At 42.5% G+C, this 26,792-nt stretch overlaps 1 protein-coding gene across 7 annotated transcripts in view; it reads left to right on the forward strand.

Moving 5' to 3' along the window:
• The window catches only part of sytl2a (synaptotagmin-like 2a), a 126,261-nt gene that overhangs the window by 39,583 nt on the left and 59,886 nt on the right, over nucleotides 1-26,792 (forward strand). For all 7 annotated transcript variants that reach the window (XM_080197053.1, XM_080197051.1, XM_080197052.1 and 4 more), the window contains 2 exons: nucleotides 13,803-13,954; nucleotides 20,322-20,454. In XM_080197053.1, the coding sequence (XP_080053179.1) occupies nucleotides 13,803-13,954; nucleotides 20,322-20,454 (285 nt within the window). The remainder of the gene's footprint in view (nucleotides 1-13,802; nucleotides 13,955-20,321; nucleotides 20,455-26,792) is intronic.

The raw sequence follows: 26,792 nt of genomic DNA on the forward strand, positions 1-26,792 counted from the left end.
AATGCTTCGTGCATTCAGGTGAAGTGTCTTTATGCCAGCCTTTATCTGGACCTTATTTGTAGAAACGCTACTAACCTCTCTCATGCCCCATACTCCTTTTATTATTGGTACATCCTCAACATTTTCCTGCACCTGTACCCTCTCCTTTACTTTAGATTTTGTAATTTCTCCCAACCCTGCGCACACACCACCACCACCAATTAGTTTAAAGCCCTATCTGCAATCCTAGTTATACAATTCACCAGGACTCTGGTCCTGGCACAATTTAGACTAAGACCATCCCATCTGAACAGGTCCCATCTGCCCTAATACTGGTGCCAGTGCCCCATAAATTCAAACCCATTTCTCTTGCACCAATCCCTGAGCCACCCATTCACCGCCTTAATCCTATTTACCCTGCATGTGGTACAGGTAGTAATCCAGAGATAACCACCTTGTCAGTTCTGCTTTTTAATTTGATTCCCAGCTTTGCATACTCCCTCTGCAGATCCTACAACCCGCCCCCCCCCCCCCCCCCCAAGTTCGTCAGTCTAGGGGGTTTGACGTTCTCTTTTAACCCATTATCCAGGTTACACTCTCCCTCCCTGATGACTGTGTCTGAAGCTCGGAGTTTAGTTCGTCTACTTTGAGCTGGAGCTCTTCATGCAACCAGCACTTACTGCAGACATGGTCGCTGGAAAGTACCTTGGGGTCCACCAGCTCCCACGTCATACAGAAACAGCACATCACATGTCCCTCCATCTTAGTCTCCTAGTGAATTCTATATACAGTTAAGAATTTAAACTTACCTTGCCCTTTTCTCCCAAGCCCTGTGATCCAAAGCCCTTGCAGTTCACTCTGCTTTCCTCTCACTCTGCTGCCTGCTGTCTACTGCAACCCTTCTTTTATACTTTGCGCGGTAAAAAATCCCTTCCCACAAAGCCCCGCGGCCCACTTCCTGTTTAACTTTTTTAAAGCAGAAATACCATTAAAAAGCCTGCAAAAATCTTTACAAAGGCAATCGCTTACCTTTACTCTGTGTAACCTTCTTTCTGCTCGCTCCAACGATTGTTCCAATGATTGTTCTCAACTGGTGATCAGTATTAGTACCTTTTTTTTAACTTGGTCTGTATTAATGTTTTGGACATGGGTGTACAGGCTACAACTTCAAAATTTGCAGGTGTCGCAAAACTTACAAATGTTGTGAACTGAGAAGGAGAAATACCTGCTGATTGAACACTGAGGATTGGCAGAAATTTAATGCAATGATGTCTAAGTGATGTATTTTGGTAAGAAGAATGAGGATGGTGATACAAGATTAAGGATACAATTTGAACAGGGTTAGAAGGAACAGTCGGACCTGGAATAGTTGGTGGGGACAGGCTAAGAAAGCCATCAAGATTGGGGTTAGGAGATTCTGGACTTTGATCAGAAGCGCAGGGAAGCAATGGGTGCCTCAGCTGACAATGGAAAGCCAGCAAGGGCCCTACATTCCACCTTGGAGATGGTCTGCCACACTTCTGTGCTGCCTAGGCACTTAACAGACTAGCAATGGGCCTTCCCCTCGGATCTAGGAGCAGGGAGGCAAGGGCTGCTACTGTAATATATCCTGAGTCCTTGAGGAAGGACCCAGGCACAGACATGTTTGCCAGCCAGAGGTGAGGAATTATGTTATTGGTAGTGTTATGGTTCAGGTCAGAAACTCCAATGTGTTTTATGGAGCCTGCCTGAATCATAAGTTTTGCAATTGAATTTGGTTAGGATAAGCAGGGTAAATTTCACTTCAGTATGATTCTAATGACTCACAAGGGAGCTTTTATCAAACCAGGTTCATTTAAGAATACAGTTAACATGTATAGTAAGAACTTTTGTGAATTACAAACATGAAACAAAACAACCACTAAAATGTATAATGCTTAACAAATATCTAATGTGTTCCAATCAAACCAATCCCATAGACAAAAGACCCTTTTCACAGGTTTAACACAGCAAACATTAATGCGTATGTGTTTCTGGACTTGAGTTCTTTGGGTGAATGCTGATGGCCTCCTGACACTCGGAACAGTTTAACGTGAGAACAATGGGGAGAGACCCCTGATCAAACCACCAACAGCAGATTCTCCCCTTCTGAAAGGCAAGACCTTGTTTTCAGATAACCAGCCAAATTTCATAACAAAACAGGGGGCGAGGGAGAAACACTTAGATTGCTGTCCCTTCTAAAACACCAAACTTGAACTGTAGCCAGACAGGGAAAAAACCGTTAAACCCCCTAGGAACGGGGAAAAAAAACTGTCCAGAACCCATGACCTTTTCTTGTAACAATGCAGGGCCATAAATTAATCCCACATTAAACATGAACAGCCACCATTTAAGCCCCAATAAAAAGACTTCTCCAGACAAACCAGTGCCATAATGAAAACACAACTTAAGCCAAAAAGGCCTCCTTATAAGTGCAGAAAACGTGATGTAGAAAAAAAAATCTCATGTGATGTTAGTGTACAGTAGCTGTCATCTCCCTGCCAGCATGCCACTTTACCAACAAATGGAGGACAGCCCTCTTCAACTACATAACTGGCCAATTAAAAATCTTATTTTGCTACCAACGCTTGGCCAGGAGCGTACAGGCCCTCTACGTGAGGAATAAATGGCAGAGGAAGGGGTATCTTTTTCAGCCCCTCCCTAACCTATGGAGGGACATCTGGCATCAGTTACTGCCCTCATAACAATGGCTTTGCCTGCCCTCACCAACCCCAGTTGGCCTGACTGGCCCTGGAATTCCCATATCCCACTTAACCTAGCATCCTCTCCTTTCGAACTGTGACCTTTTTTTTGTTTACTTTATTCCAATTCAATCAAGTCAAATTAAAGCCAATTCAGAGTCCCAACAAATTGAAACATTCCCGATCCAAGCTGACAAGACAGGGCTCTCAACTCCTGTCTTGGGCTTGATCTACATGATCCAAGCTGATTGGAATAGGTGTAACTCCTCCTCCAAGGCTTGATCTAATTTGCATCTTAGCCAAAAGGCCAAGATGCTGCTTTAAAAAATTGCTTCAAATGAAGCTGAAATGTAACCTAATGACTTGAACCAAGTTCAGCATGTCGATACTACACTTGATCTTTGCCAAAAGGCCGAAAGAGAACTGAGCAACACTCAGCCACTTCTACTGGATGACCGTTGCTCTAAGTGATGGTGTGCTGTAAGCCAGTGTTTTAACCAGCCAGTCCTCAGGATGGTCAATCTGTTTAAATTGACCAGCCTCTTGATAACCCTGTAAATTGAAGATGGTGACCCTTGAGTGTGGATGCCCTGGGTTTTGTGTCATTTGTCCAAAATGATAAAATTCACTCCATTGTATCTAGTTCTGGGCATCACACTTGGAACAATATGAAAGTAATGAGAGGATGCTGAAAAGATTTACACAAGTGGTTCCAGGGCTTCAGTTATGTAGATAGATTGACGATGCTTGGGCACCTTTAGAGAAAGGAAAATTTAGAGGAGATTTGATGGAGGTATTCACAATCATCAGTGGCCTAGACAGTAGATAGGGAGAAACAGTTCCTGATTGGGCCAATCTTTTGAGAACCAGAGGGCACTAATTTAAGGTGATTGGCTATGATATGAGGAGAAGCACTTGAGCATAATGAGTAATTAGAATCTAGAATGCTCCCCTGCAGTGTAAGTGGAGGTACATTCAGCTGCAGCTTTCAAAAGCAGAACCAGCTGAGGTGCTCTTGCAGAGAGCTGATGCACAACATAACTAGCGAATGGTTTCTGTGTTGTATGTATTCTATAATTATTTGATTCTATAATTTTCCTTTTTATGAATTGAATTTTGTAATTCTATCATTATCAAAGGCCTTGTGAAAGTCTACGTAGATGTCAGGTCAGAGCTACTCATGTTGTTAAAGCCAAAAGTGACCTTCCTTTTGAAATTTGTGCTATTTCTGTTGCAAGATTCTTTTGCGTCTTTGATTACAAGACTTCATTATCTCTGCCATTGATGCAAAACTAACTGGCATGTAATTACTTGAATTTATTTGATTTCCCTTCTGAGTGATGAGAAATAGGAACAGCAGTAAGCCATTCTGCCCATCAATAAGATCATGGCTAATTCAATTGCAACCTTAATTCCACCTTTTAACTGTTTCTCCCATAGCCCTTAATTCCCTAGTCAATCCAAAGTCTGTCTAACTCCATCGTGAATAGATTTAATAGACTCCACTGCTGAGATAAATTGCAAAGACTAATAACCCTCATCCCTATTAAACAGGAGACCTTATTTACAAACTAGCCCCGAGTTCTTGATTCTGCCATGAGAGGAAACATCCTCTGAACAGCTATCCTGTCAAGCTCCCTCAGAATTTTTTATGTTTCGACAAGATCACCTCTCAAAATTCCGATTAGCAAAGGCTGAACCTTTTCTCAAGGCAGTACCTTCATCCCAAGAATAGTGAGCCTTCTTGGAACTACTCCCAATGCCAGTATAATCCTTGCATAAGGAGACAGAAGTGTATGCTGAAAATGTGCGATCTCCCCAATGCCCTTTCAGCTGGAGCAGGACTTCCCTACCTTTATAAGTAACATTCCATGTGCGTTCCAAATGCAGTGCCTGCTGGTTTTTAGTGAGTCATGTGCAAAGATACACGCATCCCTTTGTGCTGCAGCATTCTGCAGTTGCTCTCCTGTCTGTTTTTCAGTTCTTGAAGTGTCCAACCTTTCATTTCCCTTATTATACTCCTCTATCAATTTTTTGCCCACTTACTGATTCTGTCTGAAACCCTTCACAAACTCATCTGCTCTTTCATGTGACGAGGAGGTTGTTGTTAGCTAGGTTAGCATTTATTGCCCTTGAGTTTGGTAGTGAGCCATCTTCTTAAACTGCTGCAGTCCATGTGGTCTAGGTATACCCACAATACTAATGAGGGTTCCTGGACTCAGTGAAGGGATAGTGATATAATTCCAAATCGGGATGGTGTGTGGCTTGGAGGGGGGTTTGCAGGCAGTGGTGTTTCTGTACATCTGCTGCCCTTGATGGTGGAGGCCTGTAGTGTGGAAGGAACCTTGGTGAGTTGTTGCAGTGCATCATGTAGACTCTACACGCCACTGTGATTCAGTGGTGGAGGGAGTGAATCAACAATAGAATCCGTACAGTGCAAAAGTAGATCATTCAACCCATCGAGTCTGCACCGACTCTAACGGAGCATTTTGTTCAACCACCATGGTGCCCATGTGCTACCGTGCTGCTTCTCATGTTTAAGATGATGGCTGGGGTGTCAATCAAGTGGGTTGCTTTGTCCCAGATGATGTTGAGAGTGTTGCTGGAGCTGCACTGATCTGGTCAAATGAAGAGTATTCCAATACATTCCTGATTTGTGCTTTGTAGATGGTGGACAGGCTTTGGGAAGTCAGAAATTGAGTTACTCACTGCAGAATTTTCAGCCACACTATGTACATGGCTGGTCCAGTTCAGTTTTTGGTTAATGATAACCCCTAGGATGCTGATAGTGGGATGGTGCTGAACATGATCTGCAAACATACCCTCCTCTGACCTTATAATGGAGGGCAGTTCATTGAAGCAGCTGTAGATGGCTGGGCCTAGGACACTACCCTGAGGAATCCTGGCCTTTAGTGATGTTCTGATACTGAGATGCTTGATCTCCAACAACCAAAACCAGCTGTCTTGTGCTAAGAGGGCACAATCTCAGAATAAAGGAATGCCAATTTAAGACTAAAGTGAGGAGGAATTTCTTTTGAGAGTTGAGTCGTTGGAAGTCCTTGCTACAGAGAGCTGTAGGGACAGAGTCCTTGCATTTATCTAAAGCTGAGATAGATTTTTGATCAGTAAAGGAACCAAAGACTATGAGGAAAGGGCAGAAAAGTGGGTGTGAGGAATGTTGATCAGTTATAATTTTATTGAATGGCAGAGCAGGCTTGAGGGCTGAATGTTCTACTCCTATTCCCATTTCATATGATCTTATGGCTTGATGCCAACCTGATTCCCATGGACTCCAGTTTTGTGAGGGCAATGCAGCCTTGATGTTAAGGCCAGACATACTCATCCCTGGAGTTCAACTCTTTTTGTTCATGCTTAGGCCAAGGTTGTAATGCAGTCAGGAGCTCAGTGGTCCAGGCAAAACCCAAACAGATGATAAAATCCTATTATGTTGGGGCTAGGCACCCAGAAACACAATAGAAAGCACAACACCTTGAATAACAATTTGCTGCTTTATAATGGCATGATGTCTGAGAATCATTAGGCTTGATAAATGATAGATTTTTAAAACTTGGAACACAGTTTTATTGAATCAATACTTGGCTCTGGTCAAACATAACTTCAGATAGAAAGCCCCATTGGATTTTTTTTTAAAAACCTGATTTTTATTTTTCCAGGCGAATGTGTTGGCCTTTTTTTTGTGGTGCTGTCAAGGAAGTGGTATAAATTTTCCAAATATCTTTTTTATTTGAATTTGCCTTGGATCTTACTTGGCAACAGATGTATGATAAGAACGAATTAACATCTTGCAATCTCTGCTAGCTCTTAAAATACTCTCAAACAAAGAAGTTGATCTGAAAGTGGCATTGTTCTCAAAAGTGGAATACGTTTGTTAACTACATTCCTTGGAAATCGGCGCCGTAAATTGTAAGTGCAATATCAATCCGTACGTGAGAACCAAATGTGCTGCTATATTTGTGGCAAAAGCTTTGTTTTCCCAAACAGATAACTGTATACAATTGAAAACTTGTAACGTCTCAAATGAAAGATGAGGTTGAACCAAATGTGGCAAATGGTAGCCTTCCATCCTATTAGACAAATCTTGAGCTCCATGTAAAGCATTGCCTGTGTGGCTCAGTGCTGTACTCTAGCAAGGCAATCTCTGCTTCGTTTGCTGAGTAGGTGCTCTATTTGCAGGCCTCCCTTTTTCCTCTGGGCCTGCTTCTTGACCAACTAAACTTTTCATTTTCAGCTCGCCTCTTCCAATGCCCTGCAAAGAGTCTGCCTCCAGAGGTCACAGCTAACTCCCAGTTGTCATTACCCACCATCTTTGTACCCGCTTGCGTGTGTCCATGTAGTTGAGGTATGGATGTCCAGGAGGTAGTAACCCAGTGGCATTTACCAAACAGTAGCTGTTTGGGTAGAGGCCCGTCATCCATCCGATGAATGTTGCTAAGCCAGTGCAGGACTTCACTGGCTTAGCTATGAGTGTATGTTGACAGAATTAACATGCTCCAGGATCTGAGAGTTGGTGATCTTATTCCGCTAAGTGATGCTGAGGAGATGTCTGAGACTGTGAAGGTGGGAACTGTTTGATGTTTTCTCCTGCTTATGTTGTCCAGGTCTTTCTACCATAGAGGAGAGTACTGAGGGCACAGGCATGGTAAATTTAGTTTGGTGTTCAGTCACACTGCTGCAATTCCACATTCTCCTACTTGGCTTGGAAAGAACAATTGCAGCTTTTGCAATGGATCTGTTTTGAAGTTACAGATTGCTGGTGATTGTGTAGCCTAGAAATCAATAACTTCCAGTGTCAGATTCTCAAAGCTGATAGATGGCATTATGGTAACACCCCAGACCATATTTTGTCTTCCTACTGTGGAAGATCAAACCAAATTCTTTAGTCATAAGTCTGTTCATTTGCTACTGCAAGTTTGTCTCTGTTTGGAATTTTAGTGCAGCATCATCAGCAACAAACAACTCTGACATTTGTCAAAGGTTTGAGGCAAGCAAGGCTGCACAGTTTTCCATCAGTTCTGGTCTCTAAGCAGACACTCTGTGTAGGTTACACAAAGAGATATGACAGCAGTAAGGAGATTAATATGCTAGTGTTGGCATTGCAACATAACCCTGTTTGAGTCCATTGTGGATCTCTGATTCCAGTGTTACAGTCATAGCTTATTGTACTGGTCATATTGGCATGGAACTAGCAGGCAGCCAATTTTCTCAATGGCTTGAATAGACTTCTGTTTCCATGATTAAATGTCATGGTGAGATTTAATAAAGGCAATATAAAGTGGTCTCGTCTGTTCCTGTCATTTCTCTTGCTACTGCTGGGCTGAGAAGACCCTGCCTTTTGTAGATCTCTCCGTTCTTGGGTCTCAGTATACATAGACCAGGCTGCTGCTGAGACCAGGGGACTGCAGCTCACCAAGGGAAGATGGTATACTCCCATAGGATTTAGTATTACATCATTTGCCTGGGGCTATACTTGCCCTTAGGCATCCTGGGGGGACCTCCACGACTGATTCAATATCCAGTGGGTGGGGTAGTACTTGCTAATGTATTAAAATGAGTTTTCTGCAGTCCTGCAGCATGTTACCTGTGCAAATTGTGCTTTCCGGAATTTTAGTATGCTCCATCATTCTCTTAGATGGAATCATAGAATCTACAGTGCAGAAGAAGGCAATTGGCCCATTGTGTCTGCACCAACAATCCCACCCAGGTACTGTTCTATCCCCATGATCCCATATATTTACTGCCCTGATCCCCCTGACATTAAGGGGCAATTTATCAAGGCCAATCAAGCTAATCCACACATCTTTGGACTCAGAGGAAATGGGAGCACCTAGAGGAAACCCATGCAGACATGGGGAGAATGTGCAAACTCCACACACAGTGGCCTAAGCCAGGAAACAAAGCCAGGTCCCTGGCACTGAGGCAGCAGTGCTAACCAGTCAACAGTGTGACAGCAGTACTCACTAACTCATACAAGACTTCCCCTAAACTTTCCAGAACCTTGTGGATTCTTTCACTGCTGAGACAAAAGATAAAAAGGTAAGGTTGCCATAGTCCCAAATGACCCTGCTGACTGGTGATGATTTAACCTGAGGATGACCACACCTCGGGTAGAGGGCAAGGTTAAGAAGGCAGGACCTTCATGAATCATCTCAGCCAATATGGGACCAAACAACGTGTGCTATAGCTCTCAGTTATTCTCAATTACGAAGATATGTAGAGGGACAGATAGTATTGAGGAAGCAGAAGGGCTGCAGAAAGACTTGGACAGGTTCGAAGAGTGGGCAAAGAAATGGCAGATGGAATACAATGTGGAAAAGCATGAGGTTATGCACTTTGGAAGGAGGAATGGAGGTATAGACCATTTTCTAAATGTAAAATTGTTTAGGCAATCAGAAACACAAAGGGACTTGGAAGTCTTTGTTCAAGATTCTCTTAAGGTTAACATGCAGGTTCAGTCGCTAGTTAGGAAGGCAAATGCAGTGTTAGCATTCATGTTGAGAGGGCTCGAATACAAGAGCAGGGATGTACTTCTGAAACTGCTTAAGGCTCTGGTTAGACCCCATTTGGAGTATTGTGAGCAGTTTTGGGCCCTGTATCTAAGAAAGGATGTGTTGACCTTGGAAAGGGTCCAGAGGAGGATCACAAGAATGATCCCTGGAATGAAGAGCTCGTTGTATGAGAAATGGTTGAGTCTCTGGGTCTGTACTTGTTGGAGTTTAGAAGGATGAGGGGGATAGAGTGGACGTGTAGAGGATGTTTCCACCAGTAGGAAAAGCTAGAACCAGAGGGCACAACCTCAGACTAAAGGGATAATTCTTTTAAAACAGATGAGGAGGAATTTCTTCAGCCAGAGGGTGGTGAATCTGTGGAACTCTTTGCCATAGAAGGTTGTGGAGGCCAAGTGATTGAGTGTCTTTAAGACAGAGATAGGTTCTTAATGAGAAGATCAGGGATTATGGGGAAAAGGCAAGAGAATAGAGATGAGAAAATATCAGCCATGATTGAATAGTGGAGCAGACACAATGGGCCAAGTGGTCAAATTCTGCTTCTACGTCTTATGATTTTTGATTCTCAAAGAACAAACAAAAGTACAGCACGGAAAGAGGCCCTTCGGCATTCCAAGCCAGTGCAGATCACAATGCCTGAACTAAATATAAAGCTTTCTGTCCTTACTCCGTCCACATCCCTCTATTACCTCCCTATTTATATACTCATCCAGATGCCTCTTAAATGTTGCTAGTGCACCTGCTTCCACCACCACCACCTCTGGCGGTGTGTTCCAAACACTCATCACTCTCTCTGCATGAAAAACTATCCCCCGCACATTTCCCTTAAACTTTCCCCATCTCGCCTTGAACCTATGCCCTCTTGCAATTGACATTTCTACCCCTGGAAAAAGCCTCTGACTATCCACCCTGTTTATCCCCCTCAATTTTGTAGACCTCTATCAGGTTTCCCCTCAGCTTTCGTCTTTCCAGTAGAAACGACCCTAGTTTATCAACCTCTCCTCAAACCAACACCCTCGAGACCAGGCAACATCCTGGTAAAGCTTCCATGTCTTTCTGGTAGTGTGATGACCAGAACTGCATGCACTTTTCCAAATGTGGCCTACCCCAGGTTTTATATTCCAGTTTCCTCCATGTGTTTATGTCCTTTATATTATAATTCATGCCTAAATATGAGCCTCCAAAATACATCTCCTTGCGTTTGTCTGAATTAAACTCCATCTGCCATTTCTGTGCCCAAGTTCCAATTTGTTTATACCCTGTTGTATCTTCTGACAATCCTCAGCATTATCAGCAACTTCACCAATCTGTGTCACGCTACATTTTTCTTCCAGATCATTTTTTTATATATACTACAAACAACAGCGGTCCCAGCTTTGATCCTTGTGGAACATCACCAGCTACAGATTTCCATCCTGAAAAATACCCTTCCACCGCTACTCTCTGTCTTCTATAACAAAGCCAGTTCTGTATTCATCTAGCCAGTCCACCCTGAATTCCATGTGATTTTAGATTTTATACCAGTCTGTCATGTGGGGTCTGTCAGACACTACTAAATCCATATAAACTAAATCCACAGCCCTTCCCTCATCAATTATCCTTGCCACCTCTTCAAAAAACTCAGTCAAGCTGGTGAGACATGTCCTTCCCTGTACAAAACCATGCTACCTGTCACTAGTCTGTTTTGTTCCGAATGTGCATATATTCTTCCCTCAGTATTTTCTCCAAAAGCTTCCTCACCACTGATGTCAGTCTCACCATCCTATAATTTCCTGGATTATTCCTGTTTCCTTTCTTCGACAAGGAAACAACATTGGCTATTCTCCAGTCTTCTGGAACCTTGCTGATGGTCAAAGAGAAGATATCTGTTAAAGTCCCAGCTATTTCTTCCCTTGCTTCCCACAGTAATCTGGTATAGATACCAACTGGTCCTGGGGATTTGTCTGTCTTAATGCATTTTAAGATGTTCTTCAACACTTCATGCTTCGATATGTTGACATTTTCTAGCACATTCACACACCTATCCCTGACTTCAACATCCAGCAGGTCCTTCTCCTTGGTGAATATAAATGCAAACTACTTATTAAGGATCACACCCACTTCCTGTGGCTCAGTACATGACTTCCCACCTACTTCCTTTGTTTTGTTGTCATTAAGGGGGAAATTATTGTTGCCTCACCAGATTCTCTGTCATACCTGTACTATCTTGTGTCATTGTTTGAGATTTGACCCACAACAATGGCATCATCAGCAAACTTGAAAATCGAATTGGAGGGAAGGGAGTATAGTAAGGGGCTGAGCAGACAAGCTTGTGGAGTATTGGTGTTGAGGATGATCATGGAGGAGGTATTGTTGCCTATCTTTACTGATTTGTGGTCTGTGGGTTAGGAAATCTAGGATTCAGTTGCAGAGGAAGGAACTGAGCCACTGGTCATGTGTTTGGAGAAGAGTCTTGTAGGAATAATGGCATTAAAGGCTGTAGTCAATGAATAGGAGTTTGACATGGGTGTCTTTGTTATCCAGGTGTTCTAGAATTGAATGTAGGCCCAAGGAAATGGCATCTGTTGTGGACCTGTTGCAGTGATACGTGAACTGGAGTGGATCTAGGCAGTCTGGGAGGCAGGAATTGATTCGTGCCATGACTAATCTTTCGAAGCTCTTCATAATGATGGATGTCAGAGCCACTGGATGATAGTCATTAAGGCATGCTGTCTGGCTTTTCTTTTGTACTGGGATGATGGTGGTCGCCTTGAAGGTAGGAACCTCAGATTGATGTAAAGAGAGGTTGAGGATGTCTGTGAATTCCCTCTGCCAGCTGGTCTGCCCAGGACCAGCTTGTTTGGGCACCCCATCTGAGCCGGTTGCTTTCTGTGACTTTTGAGAAGGCTGTTCTGATGTCGACAGTGGTGATCTCATACAGGTTCATCTGAGACTTCTGGGATAGAGAGCGTGCTCTCGCTGACCTCTTGCTCAAAACAGACGTAGAACGCATTGAGCTCGTCTGGGAAGGGTCCATTGGAGCTGGTGATTTTACCTGCTTTCATCTTGTAGCCTGTATGTCTTGCAGATCTTACCATAGTCAATAGGAGTCCGTGTGGCTAGCCTGGGATCTAGCTTGGACTGGGACTGTCTTTTGGCATCACTGATGGATCTCCATATTCATATCTGGCTTTCCTGTATAGGTCAGGGCAACCTGACTTGAACACCTCAGACCTGGACTTCAGGTAGTGGATATCCCTGTTCATTCATGGTTTACCATCGGGAAACACATGGATTTGCTTCTTTGGCACACAGTCTTCTACACCCTTACTAATGAAATCAGTTACTTTAGTCGTGTACTTGTTCAGGCTGGTTGCAGAATTTTTAAATACTGACCAGTCCACTGACTCTAAGCAGTTGCATAGGAGATTATTTAATTACTCAACCAAAGCTGCACAACTTTTTTGACAATTCTGGCGTTTCAGTTTTTGCTTGTAAGTCAGAGCAGGAGCACAGCCTTGTGGCCTGATTTACCAAAGTGTGGGCGGGTGGTAGACCTGTAGGCATTTTTGATGTTTGTGTAGCAGTGGTCTAGGATGCTCAGGCCTCTGGTGGAACAGATGTGTTGGTGGTACTGGTTCTGCTTGAGTATCCAGAGACATCCTCTTGATTGTTATTTTTGGAATTTTCTTAAGTCTCTGGACTTTTTAATTGTTTTGATTCCGTTTGGCCTTTCCATGGCATCTAACACTTTTAAATGAAAGCCATTGATTTTACTTGGGGCATCTTTGGGAATGCATATAGCACAGTGTTGCTTTATAAAAGCTTTGAGGAAGTAATTATTCATTTGAATCATAGAATTCCTGCAATGCAGAAGGAGTCCATTTGGCCTATCAGGTCTGCACTGACTCTCTGACCGAACATCCCACCCACACCGTACAGCCATAATCTCACATATTTACCCCACTGCTCCCCTTGACCTACACATCTTGGGATACTATGTCTAATTGAACATGCTGATCCAACTAACCTCCACACCTTTGGATAGATATTATCTTTCACTTATTCTAGGATTTGAAACTATGCATTTGGTTAATTCCATTAGTTCTTTGGCTGCATCTGTACTGTTCAGGCACTGGATTTTTTGTTTGTAATTTACTTTTGGACTTCATCTTGATCTTCTAATCAACCTTGTTGTGTTTATGTACATTCGTGTATTTTTCTGGTGAAATATCTTTTTCCTTTTACACTCTACAAAATTTGAGGAGGTTGTTTTGATCTTTCAGTCTCACTGGTTTAAAATTTATTTATTAATTCATTTTAAGGACAGATTTGATCAGGGCTTATTGATTTTTTTTGTATATATTTTTGTATGCTTAGCATTATAGCTTTTAAAGGTGTTCAACGTTTTAGTGGAAGACATACTACAATCTCTCCCAACTTATTTGCTTTTGTTATTTCATAGTTTTATTAAATTTGTCTTTTAGCTCTTGGTTTTAATTACCTAAATGGTACTCCTGGAGCAAAGGAAAATGGGGAAAAGTTAAGAGATTTCATAACCTCAAAATGATGAATTTTTTCACATTTTATTTCTCCACAGACATTTGCAACAATCAGTTGACAATGAAATTCAACGCAAGAATATGACTGGCGAGTGGTTTTATGATGCCAAGGCAAAGAGACACAAAGACACATTGCATGGCGCTGAGCTAATCCAAGCATCAATGCAGAAGAAGAAACCCATGACTATCTGTAGGTTTGCTTGATTTAGTCTATTGTATCGTACCTGTTTACTATTCAGAAATTGATCAGCTTTGTATTTGGGAATGTAGATCAGAAAAATATATTCAAGTCCCTCTAGCTGACTCAAGAAGAGTAAAGAATCTTTAACTTGCTTGGATCTTGCAGTCCCAAACAGCAAGTGGTGTTAAGGGTCACAATGACACAAACTTTTACCTTTGCTTGTATCCAAAAATTGAGATGTGTTTGAATGCCCTACAGTGCACTCTGGTTTTGCAGGATAAAGATCCAGCGTGCCACATTGAAATCAGTTACCCAACTAAACTGATTTTATTCTGGTTTGCTTATACACATACACAAATGGCCACTATTATAGTTCCTCTTCATGAAAGGTTACACAAACTACTGTTCTATTCAAATTTATATACATTTCTTATTTTTTGTTTATTTACAAATTCCATTTAACCGCCAATTCCCTGTTCCTAGGAGGATACCTCCCTCCTTGTCCCAAATGTTCAGAATTTGGTGGAACACTGATCCATTTTGTCCTGAGTCTAAAGAATGATTTTGACCTTCAGTTGAATTTTCCAATTCATCATATATGCCTGTCTGATTTTGACTTGAATCTGCACTGCTTCCAGGCATGACCTTTGTTGGAGGAGCTATTGGTACTCTACTTGTATTCTAACTATCTGACTAATCAAACTCATTTGATTATTCTGAAATTTCCACCTTCTTTGTGGGTCCCTGAAGGTAAAGTGTAATCTCTATGTATAAATCAATATGTTACAAACCAAACATCTTGACTAAAAATGGATGTGGACCATATTTTTACAATTCTGCCTGGTAACCTTCAACCTCTTACGATGGTCTTTCATCTTCTTGTTCAAACTTTTTTTCTCTTGCCCTACCCTTGTATGACAATCTTTCTGCCTGATTATCGCTTGCTTGTGTCTGCTGAATTCACATTTAACACAATAAAGAACTTTTTGTTCTAGGCAGATGTCATTTTTTAAAAAAATTCTGCTGGTAATCATGAGGTGTATTATGGTAAATAAAAGAAAAAAATGCCAGTTTGTGATTCTGTAATAAATGCAAAATTCGGCAGATGCCGGAATCTGAAACAAAAACAGAAAAATGCTTAAATCTCAGCAAGTCTGACAGCATCTGTGGAGAGAGAGAGTAGAGCCAACATTTCGGGCTCTCCATCGGAGCTGAAAGGAAATAGTCAGCAGAGATTTATACTGTGAGGGTAGGGAGGGCTGTGGGTTGGGACAAAGAAGATGTAAGCGAGCATGCAGAAGATGTTGAAAGTGTCCATTTAAGTGATCAGAATATGTGAGTGACAAAAAAAATACACTTCTGGCCAACTGCCACATTCCTTGGACAGTCCTTTACCAAGCTGTACCTTTTTGATTTGCCATTCACGCATTCTGATCACTTAATGGACACTTTCAACAGCTTTTCAACCTACTGCACTCTCAGTTACATTCTTTCTTTGTCCAGTTCCCCCATGCCTGCCTACCCATCTTTGCTCTTAGGCTGTGATTCTTTAGTATCTGATGTATCTAGTACTTTCTTAATGAGGACAATTTGTCCTGAGCATTCTGCTGCTCCATTTGAAACAAGATGATGTGGTAGAATGTCTAATCACAGAATTCCTATAGGGCAGGAGGAGGCCATTCGGCCCATTGAGCCTGCACCAATGACAATCCCACGCTGGCCCTATCCCTGTAACCCCAAATATCTTATCCAATAATCCCTCTGACACTCAGCAATTTAGCATGGACAATCAACTTAACCTGCACATCTTTGGAGTGTGGGAGGAAACTGGAGCACCTAGACAAAAGCCACACAGACACAGGGAGAATATGCAAACCCCACCCTGTTCATTCTTGTAAATTTTCCTGAACACTATTTCCCTGAGAGCCAATAAGTGGAAAACAAACTGCACAAAATATCCAGAGTTTTGCTAATTGTTTGATTCATTGGGAAACCCTTTTAACCATTTAGAATGTCAAGCTATCAAAATGAGGGAGCGAGCTATCTTGGATCTGGTACTATGTAATGAAGCGGGTAGAATTAGGGACCTTGTGGTGAAGGATCCTCTTGGGGAGAGTGATCATTGTATGGTGGAGTTTCTGGTGCAGATGGAGGAGGAGAAAGTGGGTTCCCGGACACGCGTCCTTTGTTTGAATAGAGGGAAATACGGTAGGATGAGAGAAGAATTGACGAATGTGGACTGGGAGAGCGCGTTGGAGGGAGGGTCTGTTAAGGAGCAGTGGAGGATCTTTAAGGAGATCTTTCTTGGTGCTCAACGGAAATTTATTCCGATGGTCAAAAAGGATAGTAAGAGGAGAGGTAATAAGCCGTGGATAACGAAGGAGGTGAAGGAAAGTGTTAAACTAAAAGCGGAGGAATTTAGAGTAGCTAAGAGTAGTGGGCAAGAAGAGGATTGGGAGAGGTTTAAATGTCAACAAAGATTGACAAAGAAGTTGATAAGGAAGGGTAGGAGAAACTATGAAGCTGGGCTAGCGCTTAATATAAAAAAGGATAGCAAGAGTTTTTATAAATATATAAAAAGGAAGAGGCTGGCTAGGGTGAATGTTGGTCCTTTAGAGGATGAGAAAGGGGAGCTAGTGGTAGGGGATGGGGATATGGCTAAGGTATTGAATAACTTTTTTGTTTCTGTCTTCACGGAGGAGGATGTGAATAATTTGCCGGGTGTTAGCGATAGAAAGGTGGTAGGACTGGAGGGTCTTAATGACATTACTGTTACTAGAAAGGCGGTGCTCGACAGACTGGAGGGGCTGATTGTGGACAAGTCCCCAGGACCGGATGGAATGCATCCGAGGGTTCTGAAAGAAATGGCGGAGGTGATAGTGGATGCCTTGGTGGTTATTTTCCAAACGTCGCTGGATTCCAGGGAAGTGCCGGATGATTGGAAAACGGCTAATGTTACGCTGCTGTTTAAGAAGGGTGCCAGGCAAAAGGCGGGGAATTATAGGCCGGTTAGTTTAACATCTGTGGTAGGTAAAATGTTAGAATCTGTCATTAAGGAGGAAATTGCGAGGCATCTTGAGGGGAATTGCTTGATAGAGCAGACGCAGCACGGTTTCATTAAAGGAAAGTCGTGTCTGACAAATTTACTGGAGTTCTATGAGGATGTGTCTAGGGCGGTGGATAGAGGAGAGCCAGTGGATGTGGTCTTTCTAGATTTTCAGAAAGCGTTTGACAAAGTGCCTCACAAGAGGTTATTGCAGAAGGTCGAGGGACATGGAGTTGGGGGTAGGGTGTTAGCGTGGATAGAAGATTGGTTGTCAAATAGGAAGCAGAGAGTGGGGGTCAACGGGTGCTATTCGGATTGGCGGATGGTGACTAGTGGAGTGCCCCAGGGGTCGGTGCTGGGACCTCAGCTTTTTACCATTTATATAGATGATCTGGAGGAGGGAACCGAGTGTAGAGTGTCGAAATTTGCTGATGACACCAAGATTGGGGGAACGGCAAATTGTGCGGAGGGTGTGGAGAGTCTGCAGAAGGATCTAGATAGGCTGGGCGAATGGGCCAGGAAATGGCAAATGGAATTTAATGTTGGCAAGTGTGAGGTGGTCCACTTTGGTAGGAAAAATGGTAGGAAGGACTATTACTTACGAGGCGAAAAACTGCAGCAGGCGACGGTGCAGAGGGACCTCGGGGTCCTTGTGCATGAGTCGCAAAAACCCAGCTTGCAGGTGCAGCAGGTGGTCAGGAAGGCGAATGGGATGCTGGCCTTCATAGCGAAGGGGATTGAATATAAAAGTAGGGAGGTCTTGCTGCAGCTGTATAGGGCATTGGTGAGGCCGCAACTGGAGTACTGTGTGCATTTTTGGGTGCCGCACCTGCGCAAAGATATTTTGGCCTTGGAGGGAGTGCAGAGGAGGTTTACTAGGCTGATACTGGAGTTGAGGGGGTTGAGCTATGAGGAGAGGCTCAATAAACTGGGCTTGTACTCGTTAGAGTTTAGAAGAATGAGAGGAGATCTCATTGAGACGTATAAGATGATGAATGGGATGGATAGGATAGAGGTGGAAAGACTCTTCCCGCTCAGAAAAGACAATAGGACTAGGGGGCACAGCCTCAAGATAAAAGGGGGGCGGTTTAGAACGGAGTTGAGGAGGAACTTCTTCACTCAAAGGGTGGTGAATCTCTGGAATTCTCTGCCCGTTGAAGTGGTGGAGGCTGCCTCGCTAAATATTTTTAAGACGCGGGTTGATGGGTTTTTGATGAGAGGGGATTAAGGGTTATGGGGAGAGGGCAGGAAAGTGGAACTGAGCAGCGACAGATCAGCCATGATCTTATTGAATGGCGGGGCAGGCTCGAAGGGCTGGATGGCCTACTCCTGCTCCTAGTTCTTATGTTCTTATGTTCTTATGAATAGCTGTTGTCCTTCAAATTTTGTGATAGCTTATATGCAGCCACTGCCTCACTCTACCTGGCTATTTCATTGTTGCAAAAGTACCAATGATAGCTTCTCTTCTACTTCATCCTAACTCTGACCACCAAAATGAGCTTCATGGTAGACTTTTTCTTGAGTTCATCCTCACCGCACAACCTTCATCAACTGACCTGCTTATTCTTGTGCATAAAAATTTGCCTGATTTCTAAATTCAGTGCTTATATTGGACCACCCATTTGTGACATAGTCATATACCTTAAAATCTTTATTATATTTAAACCAAATGTATATTTTTAGAATTGAGAGATTATATTCTGCTTAATGTCAGGCATCTTTCCCTCTTTGAAATATTGTGGATATGCAGAAAACTGATCAATTTCAGTGAGGTGTCTTCATGTGGCATACCCTTGCTGATGGCTGAAGAGGCCAATCTTTGAAAGGCATTCTGTATTCCACATGAAGCTGCCTGGTGTTGTTTTTGGCATTAGTATCTATTACCATATGGACTCTGGTCATTGCAGTGGTGCATGCCAACCCATGGGAGGTGTTGCCAGTTTTTCACTATCACCTAGAGACTCCCAAATACAATAGTTGATGTCTAGGACCTTCCTATCATAGCATTCTTGAAGTGGAAGTTTGGGCATCCTACCTGGCTATATAGAAAGTCCTTTTGATATGCAACTGTCTCTGAGAATGTAATATTTTGACCAATTTTTGAAGCAGTCACTGATACTCTAGTCGTTGCTTGATGTATAGTGAAATAGCATAGATAAATCTATTTCACATATTCCAGTTGGAGAAACAAAGATAGTTGGCAGGTGGATTGCAAAATGAAAATGAGAACCTTAAGGATAAGTTCAGTATGCAAGGTTGCGTGTTCTGTTCAACTGCACAACACTTGTGCAATTCCAAAGTTTCACTGACCAAACAAAATTGTTGCTTACACCACTAAAAAACAAGGTCATTATAGCCCAAGGTAATGTGGAATAGAGTTTAAAAATCAGATATGTTGCATACACATGTGCTGAAAGGAAGGGGTCCCATTACTGACAGCATGTCATGCCATCAGCAGATTTAGAAAAGCTCATTAGTTACAGGAGCAAAATCTATAAGCAGGGACTATCTCTACCCATCCCTTGTGTGCAACAATCGGTACATGACATTAACAAAGTAAATAACAATCTTTTGACTTTAATGTACTGAAATTGACTGAAAGCTTGTATACAATTTCTTGCTAAATGCTTCTGAATTCTAAATAGTCCAGTGAGAGAGAAATAAAGAAAGAACTTTCATAAAAACATAGAAAATAGGAGCAGTAGGCCATTTGGCCCTTCAAGCCTGCTCCACCATTCAGTAGTTCAGAAAGTCTGCAATCTATATTTTAAAATTATATTGGGTTTGACTTTGTTACAGATGTCAAAATATTTTCAGAGCAGATTGTTGGACGTGGACTGTTCTGAATCCTCTTCAATGAGATAAAAGCTCTTAATAAAAAGATTTATTGTTTCAGCTTTTGGTTAAAGCATCAGACCTGGCAGGGAAAAGCCTGTGCAATTGTAATGATGTTTAGTTAATACTGCGTGGTGGAGGAGTACACACAATTATGGGTTTGATAATTTGTTCATCTGGAGCTGACAGCATTACCAATCCAAGCTGATTTTTTGATTTGATTTATTATTGTGACAAGTGTTTGTTTCTTGTGCGCCATACAAACAAAGCAAACTGTACATAGGGAAGGAAACGAGAGAGTGCGGAGTGTAGTGTTACAGTCATAGATAGGGTGTAGAGAAAGATCAGCTTAATGCAAGTTAGGTCCATTCAAAAGTCTGATGGCAGCAGGGAAGAAGATGTTTTTGAGTTGGCTGGCACGTGTCCTCAGACTTCTGTATCTTTTCCCAAACTGTCATTATATTTCACTGAACAAATACTAATCTTTGTTCACAGATGAACGTCTCCAGACTAAGGAGTTAAAGGAGAAATCCAAGAGGCTTGCAGATAATATTGAAAAAAGTATCTTCATGTCTCCTGAGCTTTCTGTCTTCTTAGAAGAGCCAAAGGTGGAAGAACCTGAACCAAGGTATTATCTACAGTTGGATGCAAACTAACTTCGTTTCTGATGGGGCCCACTTTTTAACTGTCCTTTTGCTCTTTGGGTTTCCCTTAATCTTATGAATGTTTTTTCATGCCTGCTTTTTGGTTTCCTTTTTTTAATTAATCCATGAACTTCCTTTACTCCCCTAGGCTACCTGCAGTGTTGAGTTTTTCATGACAATTGTAAGCTTTCTTTTTCTGTTTGATCTTCACCTGTATTTTTCTAGATGATCATGGAAGTCTAGATTTGGCAGTATCATTCTTAATTTTGGAGGGGACATGCCTGCTTTGTATCTAAGGATCTCACTTATTCATGCTTCCCACTGGTTTACCACTGATATATCCTTTAGCAATTGTGTCCAGTCCACCTCAGCCAAACCACTTCGGTTTTATAAAGTGTGCCTTTTTCCATTTTAAAACTTTTACTTCCAGTTTACCTCTATCCTTCTCCATAATACTAAAATCTAACCAAATTATAGTCGCTATCCCTGAAATGGTTGACTACTGTCATTTCACCCACTTGCCCATCTTCTTTTCATAAATCATAGAAACCCTACAGTGCAGAAAGAGGCCATTTGGTCCATCAAGTCTGCACCGAACACAATCTCACCCAGGCCCTGTCCCATATCCCTACATATTTACTCACTAATCCCTCTAATTTACACATCTCAGGACACTAAGGGGCAATTTTTAGCATGGCCAATCAACCTAACCTGCACATCTTTGGACTGTGGGAGGAAACCGGAGCACTCAGAGGAAATCCACAGAGACACGAGGAGAATGTGCAAACTCCACACAGACAGTGACCCAAGCTTGGAATCGAACCCAGGTCCCTGGAGCTGTGAAGCAGCAGTGCTACCGTGCCACCCAAGACGAAATCCAGAATTGCATCTCCTCTCATTGATTTGTCACGTTGTTTACAAAAACTTCCTGCACACAGTAAATGCACACTTCACCCTCCAATAACCCTTGTACTGTTTGAAACCCAGTTGCTGTTGGGATAGTTCAAATCTCCTGTTGTTGCCCTCATTCCTACAGGCAAAAATTTGTCCACATGTATGTTCTATCTCCATCTCAGTATTTGGGTGTCTGTCATATAGTCGTAGTAGTGTGACTGCACCTATTTCATTTCTAAACTCAACCCATAAAGCCTTATTTAGTAACCCATTTAGTATATAATCCCTTCTCTTAACTGTGACTGATTCTTTAATCAAAGGGTAATGCTACCCCCTCCTTTGTCACCCACTCCCATCCTGCTTGAAAACTCTATCCAAGGATATTGAGCTGCCGCTTTCGCCCCTCCTTTCGCCAGAATCCCAGGCTTCCGTTATAGCAACAACATTATACTGCCATGTATGTATCTGTGTCCTTAGTTCATCTGCTTATAAATAGCTCAACCTCATTAATCACCTTTGATAGAGGCATTTTAGTCCTTGTTTCTTTTGTCTTTGAGTCGCTGACTCCTATTCCCTGATTTGAATCTGACCCATCTAAGTCTACTCTTTGGTTCCCATCCCCCTAAGTTAAAACCTCCCTAACAGAACTAGCAAAAGCCCCAGTGAGTTTATTAGCTCCAAGTCTGCCCAGGTGCAACCCATCCAGCTTCTATGTGTCCCACCTTCCCTTGAACAAGTCCCAAAACCTCAAGAAAGTAAACCCCTCCCCGGTACACCATTTCTCCAGTAATGCATTCATCTAATCTATCCCCTTATCTGCTTTCACTAGCATATGGTACTGGGAGTGATCCTGACATTACTATATTTGAGGTCCTGCATTTATCTCCACTTCCTTCATTCAGCTTTCAGGACCTCATCTCTTTATTTATGTATTCCAGGATCTCTAGCTGTTTGCTCTTCCTCGCCAACGTGACCTGTAGCTAGTCCATGACACCCCATTTCTAGATCTTGTAGTTTTTCCTTTGATAGCAAGTATTTGGATGTATGTTCAAAATGATCCACTCTGTTTGGTTATTGATACTTTTACACTCAATGTGAAGAGCACTAAATCTCCAATGCATTGACCCAGATCGGAAACTTGCTGATTTCAGCGTGCAAACTTCAACCATTTTGGAAGTCCCCACTGTTGTGAGGTGAGGAGAGGAGAGTAGTTGGTGGTGTTTGTTGAGATCAACAGACCAGAATTAAATGGGAAAAGTATGGGACAGAGATATTCTTGAGATTTATTTGGTTTATTTCTGTGATTTTGTATTTGAAAGGTAAACAGTCTGTGTGTGTGTGTATGGGCATTATAATTATTTTATTGTTAGAAATTCCAATGTTCACATTGGTATTGACAGATAATATTTCCAATCTGCCTTTAACCCTGTTGACCACAGGGAAATTCAGACCTCCAAGTATTTTCCCATGCTGAGAGAAAATCAAATAGTTGGTCAAATCCAATCCCTCCTTTTAAGTAGAATGGAGCTGTATCAGCCCAGAGATGAGGAAATGTCTGTGAAATTAGTTATCAAAACAAAATCAATATTTGGAAAATGGTCTTTTGTGCAAAAATAGTATAAAGTTGTACTTTAGGAGCATGTTGACATGATGATGATTTGATGTTTAAATGGGAGGCTTTGCTGGTTTCAGAAAAGTTTTTAAAGCAGAATTTAAAAAAATTTAATCACGGCAGCACAGCAGTTAGCACTGCTGCCCTCTCAGTGCCAGTGACTTGGGTTCAATTCCCAGCATGGGTCATTGTGTGCAGTCTGCACATTCTCCCTGTGTCTGCATGGGTTTCCTCCTGGTGCTCTGGTTTCCTCCCACAGTCCGAAAGATGTGCTGGTTAGGTGGATTGGCTATGCTGAATGCTCCCTCATGGTACCCGAACAGGCAGCGGCGGACTATGGTGACTTGGGGATTTTCACAGTAACTCCATTACAGTGTTAGTGTAAGCCAATTTGTGACAAATAAATAAACTTTACTAATAAAAACTGAGATTTCAAGGGAATTGCAATGCGTTAAATGTGCATTTAAGCTATAGATTTTTATTATTTAAGAATTTTTGTTTACATGGGGTGGTGGCTGAAAACAATTATCAGCTGACTGCTAAGTCTATAGAAATCATTATGAGGAGCTTGACAGATTTTGGGTTGGGTTTATTAAGACCAGAACAAGCTGCTATGTTTGAGTAAAAGTGAGTATTGTAAATGTCAAGCACTCAATGTATGTGGCATGCACATTTTGAAGCAACAGTGAATATGCAAAAAATGGGCAAATGTAGGTATTTTAATAATGGGTTTGTTGCCTTCTAAGATGTGGACTCCTGAATAACTTTTTTGTTTCTGTTTTCACAGAGGAGGACGTGAATAATTTGCCGGGTGTTAGAGAAGGAAAGGTGGTAGGACTGGAGGGTCTTAATGACATTACTGTTAATAGAGAGGCGGTGCTCGACAGACTGGAGGGGCTGATTGTGGACAAGTCGCCAGGACCGGATGGAATGCATCCGAGGGTTCTGAAAGAAATGGCGGAGGTGATAGTGGATGCCTTGGTGGTTATTTTCCAGACGTCGCTGGATTCCGGGGAAGTGCCGGAAAATTGGAAAGCGGCTAATGTTACGCCGTTGTTTAAGAAGGGTGCCAGGCAAAAGGCAGGGAGTTATAGGCCGGTTAGTTTAACGTCTGTTGTAGGTAAAATGTTAGAATCCGTCATCAAGGAGGAAATAGCGAGGCATCTTGAGAGGAATTGCTTGATAGAGCAGACGCAGCACGGTTTTGTTAAAGGGAAGTCGTGTCTGACAAATTTACTGGAGTTCTATGAGGATGTGTCTAGGGCGGTGGATAGAGGAGAGCTGGTGGATGTGGTCTGTCTTGATTTTCAGAAGGCGTTTGACAAGGTACCTCAACAAGAGGTTATTGCAGAAGGTCAGGGGACATGGAGTTGGGGGTAGGGTGTTAGCGTGGATAGAGGATTGGTTGTCAAATAGGAGGCAGAGAGTGGGGGTCAATGGGTGCTATTTGGATTGGCGGGGTGACTAGTGGAGTGCCCGAGGGGTCGGTGCTGGGGCCTCAGCTATTTACCATTTATATAGATGATCTGGAGGAGGGAACCGAGTGTATGGTGTCGAAATTTGCTGATGACACCAAGATTGGTGGAACGGCAAATTGTGTGGAGGGTGTGGAGAGTCTACAGAAGGATCTAGCTAGGCTGGGTGAATGGGCCAGGAAATGGCAAATGGAATTTAATGTTGGCAAGTGCGAGGTGGTCCACTTTGGTAGGAATAATGGTAGGAAGGATTATTACTTACGTGGCGAAAAACTGCAGCAGGTGACGGTGCAGAGGGACCTTGGGGCCCTTGTGCATGAGTCGCAAAAACCCAGCTTGCAGGTGCAGCAGGTGGTCAGGAAGGTGAATGGGATGCTGGCCTTCATAGCAAGGGGGATTGAATATAAAAGTAGGGAGGTCTTGCTGCGGCTGTATAGGGCATTGGTGAGGCCGCAGCTGGAGTACTGTGTGCAGTTTTGGGCGCCGTACTTACGCAAGGATATTTAGGCCTTGGAGGGAGTGCAGAGGAGGTTTACTAGGCTGATGCTGGAGCTGAGGGGGTTGAGCTATGAGGAGAGGCTGAATAAACTAGGCTTGTACTCGTTTAGAGTTTAGAAGAATGAGGGGAGATCTCATTGAGACATATAAGATGATGAATGGGATGGATAGGATAGAGGTGGAGAGATACTTCCCGCTCAGAAAGGATAGTAGGACTAGGGGGCACAGCCTCAAGATAAAGGGGGGGTGGTTTAGAACGGAGTTGAGGAGGAACTTCTTCACTCAAAGGGTGGTGAATCTCTGGAATTCTCTGCCCGTTGAAGTGGTGGAGGCTACCTTGCTAAATATTTTTAAGACGCGGGTTGATGGGTTTTTGATAAGTGAGGGGATTGAGGGTTATGGGGAGAGGGCAGGAATGTGGAACTGAGCCACGACAGATCAGCCATGATCTTATTGAATGGCGGGGCAGGCTCGAAGGGCTAGATGGCCTACTTCTGCTCCTATTTCTTATGTTCTTATGACTTGGTGAAATGCCATTCCCTTTGCTGGTGTTAAAGGCCCTATATGGGAGAGAATCATAAAATGATACAGCACAGAGGAGAACCTCTGCTTGGTCTTTGAAAGAGTTATCTGATACAACACCCTACAAATCTTAGAGTATTTTTCCAATTCCCATTTTAAAAGTTCTTTTTTTAATGTGCTTTCCCTATTCCTTTCAGGCAGTTTATTCCAAATCACCACAACAACTTTCTAAACATCAGTCATCTTACTTTTTGTTTGCCAGTTCCTTTTAAATCTTTTGTCCTCTGGTTATGAACCCATTGATTCCTGCAGAGCAGCTTCTCATTAATTTGTCAAAATCTTTCATGATTTTAAAAACTTCTGTTAAATCTGTCCTTAGGCTTCTCTACTGTAAAAAGAACCACCCTAATTTTCATGCAACCCTTGAACTATTTTAAGTTCTTCACCCTTTCCAAGGCCTTGGCATCTTACCAAAAGTATCGTGCACAGAATTGGACATGATATTCTAGTTGATCTAGCCAAAAAGGTTTAGCATAATTTCCTTCTCAATGTACGATGTACCTGCTATGTTTAGTTATAAAGCCAAGGATCCTTAAGCTTTTTCTTTTTGCTGTCTCTCAACTTCAAAGATTTAAATGTGAACCCCCAGGTCTTTCTGTTTTGACATCCCCTTTAAATTTGTACCAAGGGGCTAAATTGCCCCCTGGAGTTCCAAGATGTGTAGGTTAGTGGGGTAAAAACATGGCGTTCTGGAAATAGGGGCTGGGTGGAATGCTCTGCCAGAGAATGGGTGCAGGCTCAATGGGCTGAATGACCACCTCCTGCACTGCAGGAATTTTATCTGCTTTATCCATCTATATTACTATTTCTCATTCATGCTACCAAAATAAATCACTTCACACCTCCTGTATTAAATTGCATCTGCCATTTGGTTACCCATTTTACCAATTTATATCCTGCTGTATGTAGTCTGTTACTATTCTTCTTGCTGTTTACAAGTTTATTTGGCAAACTTTGGAAAGATTCCTCCTATGCCTAAATCCTAGTCATTCGTATATAATGAAGTGAGCGTAGGTCCATCCGAATGCTAACTCCTGGGGACACCGCTGTATACTCTCCTCCAGCCTGAAAACAGCCATTCACCAATATGCTCTGCTTTCAGTGTCTTTTTTTTTGCCAATCTCGTATCCACGCTATCACTGCTGCTTTCAACCATTGACCACAATTTGCTGACAAGACTGTTTTATGCAGTACGATACTTCCATCAAACACCTTTCGAATGTCCATGTACAAAATATCAACTGTGCGACCTTAAGAAGGA

Source organism: Carcharhinus amblyrhynchos, chromosome 10 (assembly GCF_965287045.1).
Source record: "Carcharhinus amblyrhynchos chromosome 10, sCarAmb.v2.hapA, whole genome shotgun sequence".
NCBI classification, from domain to species: domain Eukaryota; kingdom Metazoa; phylum Chordata; class Chondrichthyes; order Carcharhiniformes; family Carcharhinidae; genus Carcharhinus; species Carcharhinus amblyrhynchos.